The sequence below is a fragment of the Anomaloglossus baeobatrachus genome, chromosome 2, assembly GCF_048569485.1.
Source record: "Anomaloglossus baeobatrachus isolate aAnoBae1 chromosome 2, aAnoBae1.hap1, whole genome shotgun sequence".
In the NCBI taxonomy this organism is placed as follows: Eukaryota; Metazoa; Chordata; class Amphibia; order Anura; family Aromobatidae; genus Anomaloglossus; species Anomaloglossus baeobatrachus.
Window position 1 is genome coordinate 492,555,505 of NC_134354.1, and position 25,200 is coordinate 492,580,704.

The 25,200-nt window shown below is 49.0% G+C and overlaps 1 protein-coding gene across 1 annotated transcript in view; it reads left to right on the forward strand.

Annotated features, from left to right (window-relative positions):
* Window positions 1–596: 596 nt before the first annotated feature.
* Window positions 597–25,200, forward strand: part of LOC142291732 (sodium/hydrogen exchanger 2-like) — a 149,390-nt gene continuing 124,786 nt past the window's right edge. The window contains exon 1 of the mRNA XM_075336481.1: window positions 597–1,783. Within this exon, the coding sequence (XP_075192596.1) occupies window positions 1,570–1,783 (214 nt within the window). The 5' untranslated portion in view covers window positions 597–1,569. The remainder of the gene's footprint in view (window positions 1,784–25,200) is intronic.

Consider the following 25,200-nt stretch of genomic DNA (forward strand, 5'->3'; position numbering starts at 1 on the left):
AAGTATAAAAGCTGGTTTACAAATTAATCACTTAGACAAGAGCACAAAAGTTGGGAGATGTCATAACAGGACATTTGTGCACGTTGTGGATGGGGTCATGCCTCATAAAGATAAGCCAAGATCAAATTACGTTTTCTGTTATAAATGGAGAGATAATATCTAAAAGTATTTACACTAATTGGAATATAGGATTATGAGATCTCCAACAAACTCCGGCACAAGAGTAACTTGTACAGCTGCAAGATTTGGAATAATAGGACCTGTATCTGTTTGGGAACAAAAGAGGGTATCGGACTCCCCCAGCGGCACAAAATTTTGCTTCAGAAGGGGAAGGGTATGTTCAAAGTGAGCTTTTTTATGTGGATTTTGAAGAAGTCATCACATTCAAAACTGCTTCAAATAATCTTTGAATACTGCTTAGATTTTACAGCGGATCTGCTTCAAAATCCATGCCGCATACGTTTAATAATGTTCATTACACAGGTGTTTCGCGAAACAGCACTGCTACCTGCTTGCTTTGATATGTCAAGGATTGCGAAGGGTTACTAGGATCAGGGGGAGGCGCAGGAGTGAGAGCTGGTTTAGACACTTGTACAAGGAGCACATACAAGGAAGCTATGAAGACTCCTCGGTTACAACAGCCTGAACCATGGGAAAGTCTGATAGATCATGTAACCGGGAATTGCGGAGCGAGCTGGAAGCTATGACAACTTTGTGCTGTGTTCATGCATGTTAGAGGGATTGTGCTGAGAAGCTTGGGCATGGTGGATCTATATGACGGGTCTGGTGCAGGGGCGGACATCTCAATGGTGAAACCACCTCTAAAGCAGGTGGAATTGTGCATTATGATGAGCTTTTGGTCTCCAAAGGGCCCACATATTGTTCTTGCACAGGGGTCCTTTTCTGTCTGTGTCTGCCAGTGGACTGGTGGGGAACCACGATTCGCAAAATCCTACTAGTGGTTCAGGAGCCATGTATATGGAAGCATTCTTAAAAATCTGGTACCAATCGGAAGAACCATTGCTAGTATTTTTTTTGTCACCAAGGCGGGCGTGTTGACTGCCATAGTTGGCACACTGCAGATGAGGACAGATCTCAGGAGACATGGTGATATTGTCATACTTTACAGAAGAACTGACACTGGGTGGAGAATGAGTGGACCTCAATTGCTTCACCTAGCATGTCACGCCAATAGAAAACATTACAAAGCCAAGGAAACTGAGTTCTCTCCTCCCATGTCTACAGGAATTAACCCTTATAGCACATTCAGTCAAAAGGCACCTGTAAGAAATGTTGTGATGCCCTCATGAGGCAGGCGGGTTTAGGCAGAGTTGCTGGGCTGTCCCAGTCTTGATGGGTGGATACTGTATTCGGCACCTGTTCCTACTATGTGACTCCTAGAGACAAGGCAGAAAGTCAGTGAAGGACTTTGAATCAGTTCTTTACCTGCGAGGCTGGCACTAATTCAATGAGCGGTGCCTGGGATGGTGCCAATGCCAACGTGACCCTGCCTTATACAGTGAGCTGGGCACATCTGTATGCTTATTACTACGGATTTAGTGATCCAACATGAATCGATGCTTGCTGTACTCCTTGCCCATCTGTCTCATTACACTAGCCCGGTTATCTAGTTCATCTTCTGCCTCTAATCCAGAGACCAGCACCCAACATGGGGTGACCCTGGCGGAGACGCGGTTGTCGGTCTTCACACTTGACTACCCCCATGTACAGGTGCCATTTGAGATCACGCTATGGATTCTGCTAGCTTCTTTGGCTAAAATCGGTGAGTAGATCAGATGTCTTCCTATTGCATGACATTGTGACTGTTATGTACTCAGTTACTTTATAAAGAAATAGTCTCCCTAGCCTGCTGCTAGTGGGCATGCATGCTAGAATAGGACATGCACAATTTATTGTTTGGCTTACTATATAATAATACGTTATAGCATGTTTAATTTTAGACTTGTCACAGGTGAGCTGGTGCCATTATGTCATATGGTAATCCACTCCTTATTGCTATTGTCCATGTGCAAAGTACAGAAGAATCAGAATCACTAACAGGGCTCACAATGCCAAGGGAAATGTCAATTCCATTACCTCTGAGGTTTAATCTAAATAAGTCACCAGCCCATTGCCTGTTGTCTATTCATAGTCTACAGGGTGGTTTAAAGGGTAACTGTATTTTGCTGACTTGCATGGAAATTGTGCTCAACCTTCCTGTATTCTTGCAAATTATCAATATATTAAAGGCACTTAGAAGGCTTTTAATCTAGTATAGTAGGGTTAGATAAGGGCATGGCAAGGTGCGCAGTTCTCTAATAAAATCATAAAACTGGTAGTAATGTGCCGCTTTCATTTTATTAGATGTCTGATTACCTGGGATCTGCATCCCCCACATTGCCTGTCCATTGGAGGCTGCAATGACTGGGCCCAGTGTGTATCACATAATAGAGCCGATAATGACACCTATCAAGGGATTAAGCCCACAATTTAACTCATTACTCACCTATAAAGGTTAGCTACACTTTTTTTTAAAAAAAAAAAAAAGTTTTAGATTATATAGCAACATGTAAAAAGTTGAAAATGTCAAGAGGTTGTTGAAAAGGAAGAAGTGCTAAAGTGATCCTTGGAGAGTGAGTTGCTTGATCTGTTTACGATCAACATTGCATGCAGCAGCCACCACAGCCTCCCAGACACTGTTCCGAGAGGTGTACTGTTTTCCCTCCCTGTAGATCTTACATTTTATGAGGGACTACAGGTTCTCTATGGGTTTCAGATCAGGTGAACAAGGGGGCCATGTCACTATTTCTTCATCTTTTAGACCTTTACTGGCCAGCCACGCTGTGGAGTAGTTGGATGCATGTGATGGACCATTGTCCTGCATGAAAATCATGTTTTTCTTAAACGATACCAACTTCTTCCTGTACCACTGCTTGAAGAAGTTGTCTTCCAGAAACTGGCAGTAGGTCTGGGAGTTGAGCTTCACTCCATCCTCAACCCGAAAAGGTCCCACAAGTTAATATTTGATGATACCAGCCCATACCAGTACCCCACCTCCATCTTTCTGCCATCTGAGTCGGAGTGGAGCTCTCTGCCCTTTACTGATCCAGCCTCTGGCCCATCCATCTGGCCCATCAAGAGTAAAGGGGGCTTTACACGGTAGCGATATCGCTAGCAATTTGTAGCGATAGCGAGCGTGTAAGTACCCGCCCCCGTCCCGCATGCGATTGTTTGTGATCGCTGCCGTAGCAAACATTATCGCTACGGCAGCGTCACACATACTTACCTGATCGGCGGTGGCGCTGTGACTGCCGAACAATCCCTCCTTCAAGGGGGAGGGACGTTCGGCATCACAGCGACTTCACCGCAACGTCACTAAGCGGCTGGCCAATCAAAGCGGAGGGGCGGAGATGAGCAGGACATAACATCCCGCCCACCTCCTTCCTTCCGTATTGGGGCCGGCGGCAGGTAAGGAGACGTTCCTCGCTCCTGCGGTGTCACACACAGCGATGTGTGCTGCCGCATGAGCGATGAACCACCTGGATAAACAACCCTTACCGATTTTTGAGTTTGGGATGACCTCTCCATGGTGAACGATTTTCACCATATTTGAGGTCGCTTAAGGTCGCTGGTCAGTGTCACACGCTGCGATATCGTTAATGACGCCGGATGTGCGTCACTAACAACTTGACCCCGACGACAAAACATTAACGATATCGTAGCGTGTAAAGCCCCCTTTACTCTCATTTCATCAGACCATAAAACCTTTGAACAGTCAGTCTTAAGATATTTCTTGGTCCAGTCTTGATGTTTTATCTTATGTTTCCTGTTCAAAGGTGGTCGTTTTTCAGCCTTCCTTACCTTGGCCATGTCCCTGAGTATGGCACACCTTGTGCTTTTTGATACTCCAGTAACGTTGCAGCTCTGAAATATGGCCAAACTGGTGGCAAATGGCATCTTGGCATCTTCACGCTTTATTTTCCTCAATTCATTGGCAGTTATTTTGTGCCTTTTTTGCCCAACACGCTTCTTGCGACCAAGTTGGCTATTTGCCATGAAACGCTTGATTATTCGGTGATCACGCTTCAAAAGTTTGGCAATTTCAAGACTGCTGCATCCCTCTGCAAGACATCTCACAATTTTGGACTTTTCAGAGCTCATCAAATCTCTCTTCTGATCCATTTTGCCAAAATAAAAGGAAGTTGCCTAATAATTAAGCACACCTCATATAGGGTGTTGATGTCATTACACCACACCCCTCCTCATTACAGAGATGCACATCACCTGATTTACTTAATTGGTAGTTGGCTCTCAAGCCTATACAGGTTGGAGTAGGACAACATGTATAAAAAGTATCATGTGATCAAAATACTAATTTGCCTAATAATTCTGCACACAGTGTATTCACTTAACAAGAACCTGCCAACATGAAAATATAGTGTAAGATGTGGGTAACATGTTATACAGCAGGAGAGCTTAGTAGATTGGTATACAATATTCGCTTGGTTTACACCGACGAGCAAAAGGGTAACAATGTTTTGAACTTTTGACTTTCAGGCTCCATATCTCACCATCCACTACAGCTCTGACTCTGAGACTACCTTCATTTTGTAGAAAATCATCTTGGCTATTTCATCCATAAAATTGACTTGCAAATATTTAGCATATGATTAGTTCAACAGATTTTTGTCATGTCACTGCATTGTTACTGTTTTGCACCTAAGTCTAAATTTTATTTTTTATTATTTTGTTAGTATTTTGTAAATCCACCTTTGTGTTTTAGAACTGGCTGACTCCCTCTGGACATGCTCTCGATCAGATTCAAGCGTGTCTGGATCAAAATCTAATCCCAGATCTTTTCTACACGTTCCCAATGTTGCAAGTAAATTTCCAAAAAAAGTATTGGGTCTAAAAATTTGCTTTTATTAATTAACATGATAAAAAAAATACACAATATTAAAATACAGAAGCTGCAGTATAGTTGGGGACAGACATGTGCTGGTTAAGTTTATATAAAAGTAGTAACTATTTTTAACCCCAAAAAATATTGTCTAGACCCTAAATGAAGTAAACTAAGTGTATGGGATATAATTTTTCCCTTTCAATTTTTTACGTGCAGATCATAGATAATAAATAGCTGCTGCCTGACTGTGTATTTGCAAGTGTCTAATTAGGTAGAAGTGCATAGCAAAGATCAGTACATGAGGTATATTGTACTGTATTTACAAGTACGGTATGTACAAGTACCCTAATGTGCATGCGCGAGGCCCGGGTGCCAGAAGCCAGAGCAGGATGCGGTGTGCAGGAGGCAGGAATGCCGGGCCGGCTCAGGACAGCAGACGGGCGCCGGGACCGGGGACCGGGTTGCCTGGAGGATGCAGGTGAGGGAGCATGGAGGCTGAGGAGCGGGGGACCGGTGAGCGTGGCACGGGAGCGGGGAAGCGAGGTCCGGGAGTGGGGGAGCGTGGCAGAGGAGCTGGGGAGCGTGGCAGGGGAGCCAGGGAGCGTGGCATGGGCACCGGGGAGCATGGCACAGGCACGAGGGAGCGTGACAGTAGGGCAGTTCTGAATTTACTAGATCAGGGGTCGCAAACAAGCGGCCCATGGGCCACATGCAGCCCCTCAGGCTTTTTCTTGCAGTCTGCAGGCCCATGATGATCGTGGCCGGTGTCCGCAGTAGTCAGCACTTTGTTATATTTCAATGAACTGCTGGTGCCGCACAGAGCTATCTACAGAACTATACCTAAGGCAGCCAGCGGCCAATCACAGGCCAGCAGCTAACGTAGTGATATAACGTCAAGCGCTGAACCCTGATTGGCTGGCTGCTGTCATTGGGCTAGGGCTGCAGAAAGCTTTGCGTAGCGCAAGCAGTTCATTCAAATGAAATAAAGAGCTGAGTACTGCGGGCACAGGCCGAAAGAAGCAGAAAAGAGGACACCAAGGGAATGGAGGACAGATGAAAAGAATCTTTTTTTTTTTTTATTTGTACACATTTTAAAAAGGACATTCAGAAGTTAGAGTCAGTTCAAACGTGGCTAACTAGACTACTACAAGGCATGGAAGGCCTCCCATATGATGACAGGTTGAAAAAGTTAGCTATGTTTAGCTTAGAAAAAAGACGTCTCAGAGGAGATCTCATTTATATGTATAAATACACGTGTGGTCAATATACAGGACTGGCACATGACTTATTTCTTCCAAAGACAATACTAAGGACCAGGGGGCATATACTGCGAGTGGAAGAAAAGCAATTCCGGCAGCTAAATAGGAAAGGGTTCTTTACAGTTAGAGCAGTCAGACTGTGGAATGCCCTACCACAAGAGGTAGTAATAGCAGATACTAGAACAGCTTTTAAAAAAGGGCTAGATGATTTCCTCAGTACACACAACATTGTTGGTTATACCGTGTTTCCCCGAAAACAAGACCTCCCCCGAAAATAAGACCTCCCAGGAGTTTTCAGGGAAGCTTTAATATAAGACATCCCCTAAAAATAAGACCTAGCCGCGGTCAATAATGAAGTGTCATGCAGCGGTGAAAGAGTTAAAGACACTGCAGGACACTTCGTTAAAGGCAGCGGACATCCCCAGAAGAGAGAAGACAGAAGAAAGAAGACCCCCGATCATACTCACCAGAAGCCAACCGGGAGCAGGTGAGCGCATCAAGGTCCTGCGGCGGAACACACACACATTCATCAGATCGCATCCACACACTCACAACATCCAGTGATATCGCTTGCTTCTTGGCGGCGATACTGTACGTGCAGTGATCTTCCAAGACCTGCCGGAGGATCACATGGCCGGAATCATGTGGTATCTCCGAGTCCGGATGTTGTGAGTGTGTGCACGCGTATGTGCGATATTGTGTGTGTGCGTGTGTGTGTATGTGTGTATGTATGCGATCGGATCTGTGAATGTCGGCAGGAGGCAGAGGAGCACGGCGTGCAGCAGAGCTGCTGGGACCGTCCACAGGAGGGAACAGGGAGAAGTGGTGTGTGTGTGTGTGTGTGTGTGTGTGTGAATGTCTGCAATCGGATCTGTGAGTGTCGGCAGGAGGTAGAGGAGCACGAACATCACAGCTGCTGGGACCGCCCACCAGAGGGCACAGGGAGTAGTGGTGTGTGTGTGTGTGTGTGTGTGATCTGATGTCAGCGAGACGCAGGGGAGCACAGCTGCAGGGAGATCACAGGGAGAAGTGGTGTGTGTGTGTGTGTGTGTGTGTGTGATCTGATGTCAGCCAGACACAGGGGAGCACAGCTGCAGGGAGATCGCAGGGAGACATGGTGTGTGTGTGTGTGTGAGAGCTGATGTCAGCCAGACACAGGGGAGCACAGCTGCAGGGAGATCGCAGGGAGACGTGATGTGTGTGTGTGATCTGATGTCAGCCAGACACAGGGGAGCACAGCTGCAGGGAGATCACAAGGAGAAGTGGTGTGTGTGTGTGTGTGTGTGTGTGATCTGATGTCAGCCAGACACAGGGGAGCACAGCTGCAGGGAGATCGCAGGGAGACGTGATGTGTGTGTGTGTGTGTGTGTGTGAGAGCTGATGTCGGTCAGACACAGGGGAGGCATGCAGCGTACCTGATGGGAGATCACAGGAAGATCTGGGAGCCATACAGACGCCCTGGGCTGGTAAGCAGTGGCGTAACTACTGCGGTCGCAGCGGTTGCGATCGCGACCGGGCCCGGGAGGCTAGGGGCCCGGCGGCCGCCAGGCAGATCAGCAGCCAGCTCCTGTCAGCGTGAGAGGAGCCGCGCTGATCTGTCACAGACCACGCAGCCGCTATTTGACCCACTGCCGCCGCTGACACCGGGCCCCCCTGCCTGGTGTCAGCGGCGGCACCAGGGACCCCTACCTGGTGTCAGTGGCTGCGGCGTCTCCCCCGTCACCGTGCGCAATAATGATGAAGCATAGCGCGGCCGGTGCCGCGCTATGCATCACCATTCTCCCCCTGTGTGGTGACGTCACTCCCGAGCGACTGCTGTGCTGAGTGCACAGAGTGCAGGACGGGAGGACGCCGACCGCAGCACCGGGAGAACGAGCAGCGGGGAGGACAGCAGTGGTGGAAGGAAGAGAGAAGGTGAGTACTTGTTGTTGGGTTTTTTTGTGTTTTTTTTTTAATATAAGTGAGTAAACGGTGGCCAGAGGCTTGGGAAGGCAGTTCTGGGGAAGCTGTATTATTATACATGGAAGCCTGGAGAGGCTGCTTTATACATGGAGGTCTGAGGAGGCTGCATTATATATGGAGGCCTGGAAAGGCTGCTTTATACATGGAGGTCTGAGGAGGTTGCTTTATACATGGAGGTCCGGAGAGGCTGCATTATTATACATGGAGGCCTGGAGAGGCTGCTTTATACATGGAGGTCTGGGGAAGCTGCATTATTATACATAGAGGCCTGGAGAGGCTGCATTATACATGGAGGTCTGGGGAGGCTGCATTATTATACATGGAGGTCTGGGGAGGCTGCATTATTATACATGGAGGTCTGGGGAGGCTGCATTATTATACATTGAGGCCTGGAGAGGCTGCATTATACAGGGAGGCTTGGAGAGGCTGCATTATACATGTAGGCCTGGAGATACTGCATTATACATGGAGGCCTGGAGATACTGCATTATACATGGAGGCCTGAGGAGGCTGGGTGCATTGTTATACATGGAGGCCTGGAGAGGCTGGCTGCTACATTATACATGGAGGCCTGAGGAGGCTGGCTGCATTATTATACATGGAGGCCTGGAGAGGCTGGCTGCATTATTATATATGGAGGTCTGGGGGGCTGCATAATACAAAATGAAGGACACCTTATACATGGAATATAGGGGTGCATTATGCATGGAGGAGTATGGGGCTGCATAATGCAATATGAAGTTTTATGGGGTTGCGTTATAATACATATAGGACTATGGGGGCTACATTATAATATATGGAGGACTATGGAGGCTACCTTATACATGGACTATGGGGGTGCATTATAAAACATTGGGGACTATGTGGTGCAGTATAATATATGGAGAACTATGGGGTGAATTATAATACATAGAGAACTATGAGAAATTCATGATAATAATTGAAGGGCTACTTTATACATGGAGGATTATGGGGGTGCATTATGATATATGGAGGACTATGTAGTGCAGTATTATATATTGAGTACTATGGGGTGAATTATAATGCATGGAGAACTATGGGAAATGCATTATAATACATGGAGGACTATGGAAGTGTATTCTAATATATGAAGGGTTATGTGGGACCCTTTATACTATTTGGAAGGCTATGTGGATGCCATTATTGTATTTGGAGAACTATATACAAGGGGGGACAAAGATACAAGCAGGGGATTGGAACGTTTTGTGCTGAGGGAAAAAGGCTATTTCCCTCAGCACCCAGCTTTCCCATGCTCTGCTATACATCTCTCAGCACCCAGCTTTCCCATGCTCTGCTATACATCATTTCTCAGCACCCAGCTTTCCCATGCTCTGATATGGGAAAGCTGGGTGCTGAGGGAAAGATGTGTAGTAGAGCATGGAGAAGCAGTCTGCCGAGGACAAGATGGATATCAGAACATAGGAAAGCTGGGTGCTGATAGAGGGATTTCAGATCATGGGAAATCTGGGTGCTGTGGGTAAGAGCCAAGTGTCAGCATCATTATCCTGTACCCCGAGTGTCAGTGTCATTATCCCGTACCCTAAGTGTCGGTGTACGTGGAGGGGGGGCCCAGGTCTGAACTTTGCACCGGGGCCCATCAAACTCTAGTTACGCCACTGCTGGTAAGTATGATGATCCTGGGATGGGGGGGGCTGCTTTTTGTGGGTGTTAAACTTACCCCCAACCATGTCTCCTTGAGACTAAGACACCCCCTGAAAATAAGACCTAGCGCTTTTTTCAGGGCAAAAAAAAATATAAGACAGTGTCTTATTTTCGGGGAAACGGGGTAAGTGACTAAAGGGTGCTTTACACGTTGCGACATCGCTAGCGATTGCTAGTGATGTCGCGTGCGATAGCACCCGCCCCCGTCGGTGGCACGATATGTGGTGATCTCTGCCGTCACGAACATTATCGCTACGGCAGCGTCACACACACATACCTGTGCAGAGACGTCGCTATGACCACCGAACAATCCCTAACTCAAGGGGAAGGTGCGTTCGGCGTAACAGCGACGTCACTAAGCGGCCGGCCAATAGAAGCAGAGGGGCGGAGATGAGCGGGATGTAACATCCGGCCCACCTCCTTCCTTCTGCATTGCCGGTGGAGGCAGGTAAGGAGATGTTCGTCGTTCCTGCGGCGTCACACATAGCGATGTGTGGTGCCGCAGGAGCGACGAACAACATCGTACCTGCTGCAGCAACGATATTAAGGAAATGAGCGACGTGTCAACGAGCAATGATTTTTCACGTTTTTGTGCTCGATCGTCGCTCATTTGTGTTACATGCTGCGATGTCGGTAACGGCGCCGGATGTGCATCACTACCGACGTGACCCCCGACGACATATCGTTAACGATATCACAGCGTGTAAAGACCCCTTTAGGGACAAAATGTAGAATTGGTGGAGGAAGGTTGAACTAGATGGACCTAGGTCTTTTTCCAACCTAAGTAACTATGTAACTATATGTAACTATGTAACAGTATGCATTTATAATTTGATGTCTAACTAAGTGAATAGATAATACTTTCCCATTTAGTGTACATATTAGTAGCAAGATTGTAAAAAGAATATTAATAATTAATATTCATCTCATTTAGAAGCCGAGTTAGAATAATATCCAATAAAATAATAAACTCCTAATTGGTTTCACTTGGCCATCACACAAAACACAATTATACAAGAGTTCTTCAAACAAGACTTTCGGATTAGGAAAAACTACGGTAGAAGAGTTCTCAGAATCCCATTAATCCATTTCTATGCGGTTGCCCACAAGTAATGGCGATGCTTTCAGAGGACTCATAATTGTGGTATTTACAATGCAGGAGCGCAGGAAGAACTTTCTGGTAATGTGTGATCTTCTGTTCATTCTCCACGGCATATAAAGATGGCATTGTATAGTCTTCTGTGCACTTTACTGAATATCTCACATATTGAACAAATATCCCACACAATACATCTAATAGTTCACAGTGTTGTAGTGAAACAACCAGTTCTAGTAGCTGAATGACTAAGATGGCGCTGTCCTTTATATTGGGCCTCACATGTAGTGTCTTTCATATGTCGTCATCTATTGTAGTAGCAGTAAGTTTGTGTAGCACCCCTGCGGTACCAGGTGCCACAAATGTAACCCATGGAAACCCAAACCCCAGAATATCTGTGCCAGTAAGTACACCAGCACCTTCAAGCCACATACACAACCCCGACACTAACCTGGGACACTGCCTAGTAACAGGTAGAAGGGGAGGGTACTGATTGGATGTAACCACCCAGCCTGTAGGGAGAGACCTAGTGAGGGGGTGGGGCCAGTGGTCAGTTAGGAAGCTGGCAGGAAGTGTGTGGTCAGTTTAGTGAGGAGTTGAGGAGTAGTAGGAGTTCAGTGAGGAGGTGAAGGAGAGAGGAGTGAAGTGAAGGAGTAGAAAGGGTAAAGTACAAGAAGAGAGACCTGCAGAGACAACGGAGAGCTGTAACGAGGAGTGAGAAGTGTGGCGTACAGAACCAGGACTCCAGGCACCGTGGCTTACTTGTGGAAGTAGCAGACTCCAGGAGTCACAGAGGGCCTGTGGAAGTTCGGAACCAAAGCTCACGGGTCTCAGCACAAGGTGGGGTGCAGACCCTAGGACAGTGGGACACTTTATGGTCAGCTGTTAACTTTGCCGGGTGAGAAGATCTCCAGGGTCTATCGCCAACCTAAGAGAGGCTGAAGCACAAGCAGCTAAGAGGGGACCGGGGACTGAACCCCTTAAATAGTCCAGGCTGCCTGCATTAGGGCCCAGAGAGAAAAGAAGGGACTTCCAAGTAGCTCCAGGCCACAGGAGTCCAATCACAACAAGTGTGCACGGAGGATAGCCAACCCAGGTCACAGCTGGCATGGAGAACAAGGGGAGCGGGTACAACTGGATCCGGCACCCGTGGTTCCATTACCAAAAGTAAACAAGGCAAGTTAAACTGCAACACTGGTGTTTCCTTGACGGCGTGCACTCAAATAGACTGTTTTCCCACTACTATCCCCATCATTCACTGTTGGGGCCTGTCCCTGCTTGCGGAGGGCTCCAAACATCCAGGTTGCATCACTCCATCAGCCCCAGCAGAAACCTGCAGCGGCGGCCCCAAATAACCTGGCCGCACACCCCAAGTGGCGTAGAAGACAAACACTTTTATTATTTTCTTTTTCTTTTACCACAAACCTTCCTTTCCTGGGTAACGACACCCCAAGGGCCACGGTACCGGGCCGCGACCACGACTAACCCCCCTGAGCCCTACAGAGCCCGAGACCGAGTACCCCACAGCCCTGGGTCATCACTTTTGCAGTTTGTGAACTTTCATTTATATTAGGGTATAAAGAGATGTGCGGGAACTAATATATCTATATTACAGTATGTCTGGATTCAGACAGATTTTTCATCGAATTGTCATCCATATTACATGTATATGACATCCGTCTGCCATCTGTGTGACTATTTCTTACATATGTGGCACCCCTGTGGCTTCAGGCGCCACAGTATTCATCTCGGATACGGAGGATGTCATCACCGGTAAACAACCAACAACACACTCAACCAACACATAACACGGGAGCTCTTCCACCAGGACTGGGCTAGGGTAGGTGCTGGGGTGGCCGTCACGAGGTATGAGACCTCTTGCCCACTAGTTCAGGAACCCAGGAGGCGGGGCACCAACAGCGAAATTAGGAGTGATCACACATTGGTCAGTCGGATCCGGGAGCAGGAAGTGCCAGGTCACACTCAGGAGTAGATAACCAGAGACAAGGACAGTTCGGGACCCGTGGTCTGGAGCTGGAAGCGTGACCCGGGTTCTTAGGAAAGAAGGGGAATCCCAGGATTTGCGGGGAGTGCGGAAGGCACCCATGACCCATTCCATGGTCCAGGACCTGGGGGTGGAGGGAGACTGCCGAAAGGAGACGCACAGAAGGAAACACCGGCCTCGACCTCCGTAGTGTGCGGGATTGGCTGAAGCCCATCACAGTGTAGCTCGGTGCTCCTACGGCGGTGTGCTTCCAGTGAGTAAAGATCTTGTACTGCGCTTCCAACTTCGCGCCCCTGTGCCATAGGCGACTACCACTCTTATCATTGTCCCTGGGGCCAAGCTCTACCTGTGAAAAGCTGCGGCACCCGAGGTGCGTTACCCTCCACCCCAGAAGAGAGAAGTCCCGCAGCGGCGGCTAATAATTGGCTGCACACCACAGGTAGCGTCACGAACAACTACCCCCATCGTCCCCATCCCCAGCTTTATTGACACTGCTGGGGTCATGAAACAGGGCAAGGCCATCGCGGTTACCCAGGAGAAGCACCGTGGGCCGGTGAAGGGTAACCCACAGACCTCATGGGTGCGTCACACCCGTATGTCATCTGATTTTATACAGCAACAATTACAAATGGACAAGACCACATAGAATTTGCTGTATAATTGCAAATCGCAAAAAAAAGGATGCAATACAGCTGCTCCGTATAGGATCCAGTTTAAATCTGCCAGAGCCATTGACTTGAATGGATGAATCTCATCCTAAAAATAGAAGAGATTAGTGCACTGTAGCTGCAATGTTTTTTTTTTCATGGACATTTAATCTATGTGAAACAAACTCTAATTTGGATAGCCTTGTATAATAAACTTGGCACGTGTGCTATCCGATTTTAACATAGACACCACATGTGCAAAAAATATGCTCCTCTGAACAAGGCCTAATGCATAAACTGGCAGTAGGCATCCAGATTCTAAGGCTGTGTGCACACACTGCATTTTTTATGCATTTTTTGTATGCGTTTCTTGTTGCAGTTTTGTCACAAACCTGCATGCCTATCCTTTTGCCAGCAAAGTCATTGAAAATTATGAATATTTTTGCATATGTTGCATATTGTTCCATGGCAGATTTAGTGCAGAAAATATTCTGCAGCATGTAAATTCTTTCAGCGTTTTTCCAGCTCAAATGCATGAAAAATGCATGGGAAAAAAAGCATTAAAAATGCACCAAAAACATGGCAAAAATGCACAACAAAAACGCGCTTTTCTTCTTCCAGGAGACCGTTATAGGGGTTATCAGGGACTATTTTTATTCTTACAATGTGCCTAAGTGCCAATCTCTGCCGGCAGAGAGTAGTTGGAGACCACTTCTGCCTGCGATCCATCAGCTTCCACTGATGCCACATCGACAGAGCAGCGGCTTCTCTTCTGCTTTGCTCTGATGACGGGGTATAACGTAATGCTGACTGACAGCCAACTCCCCACTGCCTAACTGCGAGAATCCAGCTATCAATCAGCATGACAATGCAAGTCATGACCTGAAGACAGAACAGCCCAGAAGAGCTGCCCTGTTAAGGTTGAGCAGCTTATTCGCCAGCAGAAGCAGTCGTTAACTGCTCTGAGCTGGTGCCATCTACAACAGGTGTAATGACCTAGAAGGGGCCATTACAAATGTTTCTGCATTCAGAGAAGTCTTTGGAATAAATCCTGCATTGATGTATTGCCTAGTGTCATTCTGTCAAATGAAATGTAAGTTATTGCTCGGTAATACCACTGGAGACCAGCAGGTGGCGGTATAATTCTCAGCAAAGGACTGTATTGGAGAATGTCTGATCACTAACCTCGATAGTCTAGTCATTATAGTGACCAGAGAAACTTGACAGATGACAGTTGAGACAGGCCTAGCTAGAGGTAAGGAGCAGAGTACAAGAGGTGCTAGGATCGAGTTCCAGACAGTCTTTTCAGAACCCTGATAACCAAGAAGATAAGATGAAATATAAATCTAAGTACAGTATTCAGACAGGGTTGGACACTGGAAAGACTATAAAGCTACAGAGCCCATCATAGAAATGCTAACCCTAAGGTATAGATTTGTCAATTCAGAGTATCAGTCCAGGTGTCATCCATCTGAAACCTGTATGGAAACCCAGTGTTGTGGCTAAATGCTGAAGAAGCTGTGACTCATTTACCTGTTATCTAGTAAAGCATTGGAGCTGTTCATATGAAGGTCTGGTCAGCCTTCTTCCTACCTACCTATCTGGGTCCTGGGCTGGTGTGGTTACACGTGGTCTGCAGTTGTCAGGCCGGTTGGATGTACTGCCAAATTATCTGAAATGCCTTTGGAGATGGCTTATGGTAGAGAAATTAACAAATTCATGGGCAACAGCTCTGATGGTCATTCCTGGAGTCAGCATGCCAACTGCACACCCCTCAAAACTTGCAACATCTGTGGCATTGAGCTGTGTGATGAAACTGCACATTTTAGATTGGCCTTTAATTTTGACAAGCCAAAGGCACACCTGTGCAATAATCATGCTGTCTAATCAGTTTCCTGATATGGCACATCTGTGTTGTGGATGGATTATCTTGGCAAAGGAGCAGTGGTCACTAACATAAATTTAGACAGATTTGTGAACAATATTTGAAAAAAAAAAAGCCTTTTGTACATAGGAAAAGTCTTAGATCTTTGAGTCCAGCCCATGAAAAATGGGAACAAAAGCAAATCTGTTGCATTTATATTTTGGTATATATAGTACAGTCATGGCCAAAAATTTTGAGAATGCTACAAATATTAATTTTTACAAAGTCTACTGCTTAAGTTTTTCTAATGGCAATTTGCATATACTCCAGAATGTCATAAAGAGTGATCAGCTTAACAGAAATTAATTGCAAAGTCAATATTGGCTAAGAAAATGAACTTCAACCCCCAAAACACATTTCAACATCATTGCATTCCTGCCTTAAAAGGAGCAGCTAACATTGTTTTAGTGATTGTTCCATTAACACAGGTGTGGGTGTTGATGAGGACAGGGCTGGTGATCAATCAGTCATGATTAACCCCTTCAGCCCCCAGCCTGTTTTCACCTTAAAGACCCGGCCATTTTTTGCAATTTTGACCAGTGTCACTTTGACAGGTTATAACTCTGGAACACTTCAACGGATCCTGGCGATTCTGACATTGTTTTTTCGTGACATATTATACTTTATGTCAGTGGTAAATTTAGGCCGATATGTTTTGCGTTTATTTGTGAAAATTTCGAAAATTTGGCGAAAATTTTGAAAATTTTGCAATTTTCAAAATTTGAAATTTTATGCCCATAAATGTGAGAGATATGTCACACAAAATAGTTACTAAATAACATTTCCAACATGTCTGCTTTACATCAGCGCAATTTTCGGAAAAAAAAAAATTTCGTTAGGAAGTTAGAAGGGTTCAAAGTTCATCAGCAATTTTTCATTTTTCCAACAAAATTTACAAAAAAAATTTTTATAGGTACCACATCACATTTGGAGTGACTTTGAGAGGCCTAGGTGACAGAAAATACCCAAAAGTGACCCCATTCTAAAATCTGCACCCCTCACTCTGCTCAAAACCACATCCAAGAAGTTTATTAACCCTTTAGGAGCTTCACAGCAACCAAATCAATGTAGAAAGAAAAAATGAAAATTTAACTTTTTTACACAAAAATGTTACTTTAGCCATAAAATTTAGCATTTTCACAAGGGTATCAGGAAAAAATGCTTCATAAAATTAATTGTGCGTGTTCTCCTGAGTACACCGATATCTTTTATGTGGTGGAAATCAATTGTTTGGGCGCACGGCAGGGCTCAGAAGGCAAGAAGCGTCATTTGACTTTTCAAACGCAAAATTGTCTGGAATAGTTAGTGGATGCCATGTTGTGTTTGGAGACCCCCTGAGGTGCCTAAACAATGGAGCTCCCCCACAAGTGACCCCATTTTGGAAACTAGACCCCTCAGGGAATTTATCTAGATGTTTAGTGAGCACTTTGAACCTCTGGGGGCTTCACAAAAGTTAATAACGTTGAGCCGTGAAAATAAAAAAAAAAAAAATTAACACAAAATTGTTACTTCTACCAGATAGCTTTTTTTTTTACAAGGCTATCAGGAAAAATTGCACCATAAAATGTATGGTGCAATTTCTCCTGAGTACACAGATATCTCATATGTGGTGGTAATCAATTGTTTGGGCGCACAGCGGGGCTCAGAAGGCAAGGAGCGTCATTTGACTTTTCAAACGCAAAATTGTCTGGAATAGTTAGTGGATGCCATGTTGTGTTTGGAGACCCCCTGAGGTGCCTAAACAATGGAGCTTCCCCACAAGTGACCCCATTTTGGAAACTAGACCCCTCAGGGAATTTATCTATATGTTTAGTGAGCACTTTGAACCTCTGGGGGCTTCACAAAAGTTAATAACGTTGAGCCGTGAAAATAAAAAAAAAAAAAATTAACACAAAATTGTTACTTCTACCAGATAGCTTTTTTTTTTACAAGGCTATCAGGAAAAATTGCACCATAAAATGTATGGTGCAATTTCTCCTGAGTACACAGATATCTCATATGTGGTGGTAATCAATTGTTTGGGCGCACAGCGGGGCTCAGAAGGCAAGGAGCGTCATTTGACTTTTCAAACGCAAAATTGTCTGGAATAGTTAGTGGATGCCATGTTGTGTTTGGAGACCCCCTGAGGTGCCTAAACAATGGAGCTCCCCCACAAGTGACCCCATTTTGGAAACTAGACCCCTCAGGGAATTTATCTATATGTTTAGTGAGCACTTTGAACCTCTGGGGGCTTCACAAAAGTTAATAACGTTGAGCCGTGAAAATAAAAAAAAAAAAAATTAACACAAAATTGTTACTTCTACCAGATAGCTTTTTTTTTTACAAGGCTATCAGGAAAAATTGCACCATAAAATGTATGGTGCAATTTCTCCTGAGTACACAGATATCTCATATGTGGTGGTAATCAATTGTTTGGGCGCACAGCGGGGCTCAGAAGGCAAGGAGCGTCATTTGACTTTTCAAACGCAAAATTGTCTGGAATAGTTAGTGGATGCCATGTTGTGTTTGGAGACCCCCTGAGGTGCCTAAACAATGGAGCTCCCCCACAAGTGACCCCATTTTGGAAACTAGACCCCTCAGGGAATTTATCTAGATGTTTAGTGAGCACTTTGAACCTCTGGGGGCTTCACAAAAGTTAATAACGTTGAGCCGTGAAAATAAAAAAAAAAAAAATTAACACAAAATTGTTACTTCTACCAGATAGCTTTTTTTTTTACAAGGCTATCAGGAAAAATTGCACCATAAAATGTATGGTGCAATTTCTCCTGAGTACACAGATATCTCATATGTGGTGGTAATCAATTGTTTGGGCGCACAGCGGGGCTCAGAAGGCAAGGAGCGTCATTTGACTTTTCAAACGCAAAATTGTCTGGAATAGTTAGTGGATGCCATGTTGTGTTTGGAGACCCCCTGAGGTGCCTAAACAATGGAGCTCCCCCACAAGTGGCCTCATTTTGGAAACTATACCCCCATGGCATAAATCTAGATGGGTAATGAGCACTTTGAACCCTCACGTGCTTCATACATTGAGCCGTAAAAACAAAAAAATACTGTTTTTCCACAAAAAATGTTATTTTTGGCTCAATTTTTTAAATTTTACAGGGGTAACAGGATAAAATAGACTGCAAAATTTGTTGGGCAATTTGTCCTGAGTATGCTGATACCTCATATGTGGCAGCAGACCACTGTTTGGGCGCACGGCAGGGCTCCTAAGGGAAGGAGTGCTGTACATTAGCAGGGACCTGGTATGTCAATTTCATAGTGTGGTATATTTGTGTACGGTACATCAGGCCGTCATGTGTGTGCTGAGTAGTGTACGTCAGGTCCTCCCCCCGTCTGTGTTGTGTGGTGTATACATCAGGTCCCCCCCCCCCCCCGTCTATGTGGCTTATGGAAGATCCCCCCTCCCCCCTCTATGTGGCTTATGGAAGATCCCCCCCCCGTTATGTGGCGTATATCAGGTTCCCCCCCGTTTATGTGGCTTATGGAAGATCCCCCTCCCCCCGTCTATGTGGCGTTCATTGGGTCCTCCCCCCCCCCCCCCGTCTATGTGGCTTATGGAAGATCCCCCCTCCCCCCCGTCTATGTGGCGTTCATCAGGTCCCCCCCCGCCCGTCTATGTGGCTTATGGAAGATCCTCCCCCCGTTATGTGGCGTACATCATGTTCCCCCCCGTCTATGTGACGTACGGAATGTCCCCCCCGATTATGTGGCTTATGGAAGATCCCCCCTCCCCCCTCTATGTGGCTTATGGAAGATCCCCCCTCCCCCCCTCTATGTGGCTTATGGAAGACCCCCCCCCCCCCCGTTATGCGGCGTATATCCGGTTCCCCCCCGTTTATGTGGCTTATGGAAGGTCCCCCTCCCCCCGTCTATGTGGCGTTCATTGGGTCCTCCCCCCCCCCCGTCTATGTGGCGTTCATTGGGTTCCCCCCCCCCCCCGTCTATGTGGCTTATGGAAGATCCCCCCTCCCCCCTCTATGTGGCTTATGGAAGATCCCCCCCTCCCCCCTCTATGTGGCTTATGGAAGATCCCCCCTCCCCCCTCTATGTGGCTTATGGAAGACCCCCCCCCCCCCCGTTATGCGGCGTATATCCGGTTCCCCCCCGTTTATGTGGCTTATGGAAGGTCCCCCTCCCCCCGTCTATGTGGCGCTCATTGGGTCCTCCCCCCCCCCCGTCTATGTGGCGTTCATTGGGTTCCCCCCCCCCCTCTATGTGGCTTATGGAAGATCCCCCCTCCCCCCTCTATGTGGCTTATGGAAGACCCCCCCCCCCCCGTTATGCGGCGTATATCCGGTTCCCCCCCGTTTATGTGGCTTATGGAAGGTCCCCCTCCCCCCGTCTATGTGGCGTTCATTGGGTCCTCCCCCCCCCCCCGTCTATGTGGCGTTCATTGGGTTCCCCCCCCCCCCGTCTATGTGGCTTATGGAAGATCCCCCCTCCCCCCTCTATGTGGCTTATGGAAGACCCCCCCCCCCGTTATGTGGCGTACATCATGTTCCCCCCCGTCTATGTGACGTACGGAATGTCCCCCCCGATTATGTGGCTTATGGAAGATCCCCCCCCCCCCCGTCCCCCCCCCCCGTTATGTAGCGTACAGAAGGTCCCCCCGTCTATGTGTTGTACGTCGTTTTGTGTGTTATGGAGGAATGTTGGGATGGCACATGTTAATTTAGTACCCGGATGAGTGATAAACTTTGAAGCAGTTTATCACACAAAGTCCAGGTTTATCGGGACAAGTGTCGCATTGAAACACTGTGTCCTTCCTCACCCCCCCTGCTATAGCACACCCGGCACCTTTTCTGAGATCTTCCTCTTCCGGTGGTTTGCGGTACCTCACCAGGAAAATGTTGCCCTGGTACCATGCGGGCACTTGCAGTTCCAGAGTTGCTAGGGACAGCTGCTTCTTCTCTTCCAAACATCAAGGTCTTGATGACGGCTTCCTGGAACTGAAGGAAGGTGTTGGTCTGGCCTGCACCTCGTGAGAGCACGAAAGCATTGTACAGTGCCATCTGCACGATGTGCACAGCCAGCTTCTTATACCACACCTTCACCTTCCGCATGGCATTATAGGGCTGGAGGACTTGATCGGAAAGATCAACTCCTCCCATATGTTTGTTGTACCCCAAGGCACAGTCCGGTTTGCGAACCTGTGCCGAGGTACCTCGAACACTGATGGCTGTGGTGCCGGGACCATGAATTGTGGTCAAGAAAAGGACATCCCTTCTGTCCTTGAACTTGACAACAACCATGTTGTCACTACATTGGGCTCTACTCTCACCTCTTGGGAGCAGCTGCCCAATTAGCGTCACAGGGAGGCCCCTCTGATTTTTCCGGACAGTACCGCAAGCTGCGGTACCTCTGGAAGAGAGGGATTGGAAGAGTGGGACGCTTGTATAAAAATTATCAACATACAGGTGATAACCTTTATCAAGCAGTGGGTGGATCAAATCCCACACAATTTTCCCACTCACCCCCAGAGTAGGTGGGCATTCTGGGGGTTGGATCCGCATGTCCTTCCCTTCGTAAACTCTAAAGTTGTGAGTGTACCCTGAGGTACTCTCGCACAACTTATAGAGTTTAATGCCGTATCTTGCCCTTTTACTGGGCAGATACTGGCGAAACATCAGTCTCCCCTTGAAGTGGATGAGGGATTCATCCACACAAATTTCCCTCTGGGGAACATACACTTCAGCAAACTTACTTTTGAAGTGTTCGATGACCGGACGAATTTTGAACAGTCTGTCAAAATTCGGGTCATCGCGGGGAAGACTGTCCGCATTGTCCCTAAAATGTAAAAATTTGTGCATGGCCTCAAAACGCTTACGGGTCATAACCATGCCAAATACTGGAGTGTTGTATAAAATATTAACACTCCAATATTGGCGAAGTTGTGGCTTCTTCACCAGCCCCATGTGAAGAGTGAGACCCCAATACTTCAACATTTCTACTGAATCCGTCGGGGTCCAGCTAGAAAATGCTGAGTTAGCATTTTGGGCCAAAAATCGTTGGGCGTTGAGATTCGTTTGCACCACCATGAGACTGACAAACTCTTCAGAGAAATAGACTTTGAAAAAGTCTATTGCTCCAAGGTTTGTAGCATCAAACTGGATTCCTGGTTGGGGAAGAAACTCAGGAATCTGTGGTGCAAAGTTTTCAGGGACTGGGGTCCATACCCGGTCACTAGCGCTAGGTTGGGGGTCCCTAGCACTAGTGCTGGGCTGGGGTTCACTCACGCTCTGCTCCGAGTCTTCTCCCCTGGGCTCCGGCTCTTCTCCCCTGGGCTCCGGCTCTTCTCCCCTGGGCTCCGGCTCTTCTCCCCTGGGCTCCGGCTCTTCTCCCCTGGGCTCCGGCTCTTCTCCCCTGGGCTCCGGCTCTTCTCCCCTGGGCCCCGGCTGATACCTCGTCCTACGACGTCTTCGCGGTGGTCCTTCGTCACTGGTGGAGGAATCGGCTTGGGAGGAACAGAGGAATGTGGGGTCATCTCCCTCGCTATCAGGCTCGGAGGCAACAAAGGCATATGCCTCCTCATCTGAATAACGTCTCTGGGATCGGGACATTGTATGTGTGGTGTGTGTACAAAAACTTTATTTAGTGTTTGTGTGTGTGAGAAAAAAAATACTTTATTTAGTGTATGTGTGTGTTTGTGTCTCTGATGAACAAGGAAAATCTAGAAAGAAAGAGAAAATACAAAAAAATATTAGTTTGGCGAAATAAAGACGGCCGTCAGAAAAAAAAAAAATGAGTGCCTGCCATTATGCACGAGTCTTGCATCGCATCATCCGCTCCTGTCCTGGAAGCGAGCAACTGCGCTGGATAATGCGATGCAAGAGGGCGCGGCAGCGGATGGAGGAGCGGCAGATGAGAAAGGGCGCAGCGGATGGAGGGGCGGCAGATGAGAAAGGGCGCAGCGGATGGAGGAGCGGCAGATGAGAAAGGGCGCAGCGGATGGAGGATGGGAAAGGGCGCAGCGAATGAGGAGCGGCGGAGGATGGGGGGGTGGGAGGTGAGATTGGGGATAGCTACCTTACAGGATGGATCTAGGCAGCAGGATCACAGCAGACAAAAGAGGCAGCAGATGAAGGAGGGTGAAAAGGATGGGAGAGAGCAGGCAGCAGATCAGGGAGGGGGGCAGAGTCTGATGGGAGAGAGCGATGGCACATGGAGGGAGGGGGGAGGCAGCACATGGGGGGAGACAGCACATGGGGGGAGGCAGCACATTGGGGGGAGGCAGCACATGGGGGGAGGCAGCACATGGAGGGAGGCAGCACATGGAGGGAGGCAGCACATGGAGGGAGGAGGGAGGCAGCACATGGAGGGAGGAGGGAGGCAGCACATGGAGGGAGGAGGGAGGCAGCACATGGAGGGCGGAGGCAGCACGTGGAGGGGGGAGGCAGCACGTGGAGGGAGGGGGGAGGCAGCACGTGGAGGGAGGCAGCACATGGAGGGAGGCAGCACATGGAGGGAGGCAGCACATGGAGGGAGGCAGCACATGAGGGGAGGCAGCACATGAGGGGAGGCAGCACATGGGAGGGGGGGAGGCAGCACATGGAGGGGGGAGGCAGCACATGGAGGGAGGCAGCACATGAGGGGAGGCAGCACATGAGGGGAGGCAGCACATGAGGGGAGCAGCACATGGAGGGGGGAGGCAGCACATGGAGGGAGGGGGGAGGCAGCACATGGAGGGAGGGGGGAGGCAGCACATGGAGGAGGCAGCACATGGAGGGAGGCAGCACATGAGGGGAGGCAGCACATGGGGGGAGGCAGCACATGGGGGGAGGCAGCACATGGGGGGAGGCAGCACATGGGGGGAGGCAGCACATGGGGGGGGGGAGGCAGCACATGGAGGGGGGAGGCAGCACGTGGAGGGGGGGGAGGGGAGGGGAGGCAGCACGTGGAGGGGGGGAGGGGAGGCACGTGGAGGGGGGGAGGGGAGGGCAGCACGTGGAGGGGGGGGAGGCAGCACGTGGAGCGGGGGGGAGGCAGCACGTGGAAGGCGGCAGCCGATTAGGTGCAGTGGCAGCCGATGGAAGCGGCGGCCGATCGGGTGCAGCGGTGGCTGAAAAAGGTGGGTGCGACAAAGGGGACGGTGGCGGCAGGGACAGCGGCGTGGCGGGCAGGACACCGGCGGGAACAGCGGCGTGGCGGGGAGCAGCGGTGGATCGGCGGGCAGGGACAGCGGCGGGAACAGCGGCGTGGCGGGCAGCAGCGGTGGATCGGCGGGGAGCGGCGGTGGATCTCGGCGGGGAGCGGCGGTGGATCTCGGCGGGGATCGGCGGTGGATCTCGGCGGGATCGGCGGTGGATCTCGGCGGGGGAGCGGCGGTGGATCTCGGCGGGGAGCGGCGGTGGATCTCGGCGGGGAGCGGCGGTGGATCTCGGCGGGGGAGCGGCGGTGGATCTCGGCGGGGAGCGGCGGTGGATCTCGGCGGGGAGCGGCGGTGGATCTCGGCGGGGAGCGGCGGTGGATCTCGGCGGGGGAGCGGCGGTGGATCTCGGCGGGGAGCGGCGGTGGATCTCGGCGGGGAGCGGCGGTGATTCGGGATCTCGGGGGATCGCGGGGATCGGCGGTGGATCTCGGCGGGGAGCGGCGGTGGATCTCGGGCGGGGAGCGGCGGTGGATCTCGGCGGGGAGCGGCGGTGGATCTCGGCGGGGAGCGGCGGTGGATCTCGGCGGGGAATCTCGGCGGGGAGCGGCGGTGGATCTCGGCGGGGAGCGGCGGTGGGATCTCGGCGGGGAGCGGCGGTGGATCTCGGCGGGGAGCGGCGGTGGATCTCGGCAGGGATCGGCGGGGGGGGGGGGGCTATAACTTACCGATGGGCACCTGCAGCGACCGCTCTCATCAGCTTTCACGGACGGAGTGAAGCTGAGGGTAGCGGTCACATACAGGTCACCGGCACAAGATCCACAGTGATTGGGAGAGATCGGTCACAAGGCCGGTCTCTCCAATCAGAGCTGGGGGGCGGGTGAAACAAAGTTCACCCAGCTCCAGCCAGTCATCAGTGCTACAGCAGCACTGATTATGGCTGGATTGCAATGTGTCAGCCATTTTCAATGGCTGACACATTACAGTGACTGTAATTGGCTGAGCGGCGTTCGTCAGCCAATCACAGCCTCTGTAGGTTCGGGGAGGAGGCACCACCCCTCCTGAGGTCAGGCAGAGGTCCCCTCCTTCCCGAATCCACCATTTAAGTAAACAAATTTCACTCCCCGGGGCTCCGGGACCGCGATTTCGCCAGGACGTACTGAGTACGTCATGGGTCGTTTAGCACCATGTGACCATGACGTACTCAGTACGTCCAAGGTCGTTAAGGGGTTAAGTAAGAATGACACCACTGGACACTTTAAAAGGAAGCTGGTGCTTGGTATCATTGTATCTCTTCAGTTAACCATGGTTATCTCTAAAGAAACACGTGCAGCCATCATTGCTCTGCACAAAAAGGGCCTAACAGGGAAGAGTATCGCAGCTACAAAGATTGCACCTCAGTCAACAATCTATCGCATCATCAAGAACTTAAAGGAGAGAGCTTCCATTGTTGCCAAAAAGGCTCCAGGGCGCCCAAGAAGGACCAGCAAACGCCAGGACCGTATCTTAAAACTGTTTCAGCTACGGGATCGGACTACCAGCAGTGCCGAGATAGCTCAGCAATGGCAGCAGGCTGGTGGGAGTGCTTCTGCACGCACTGTGAGGCGGAGACTGCTTAAGCATGGCCTGGTT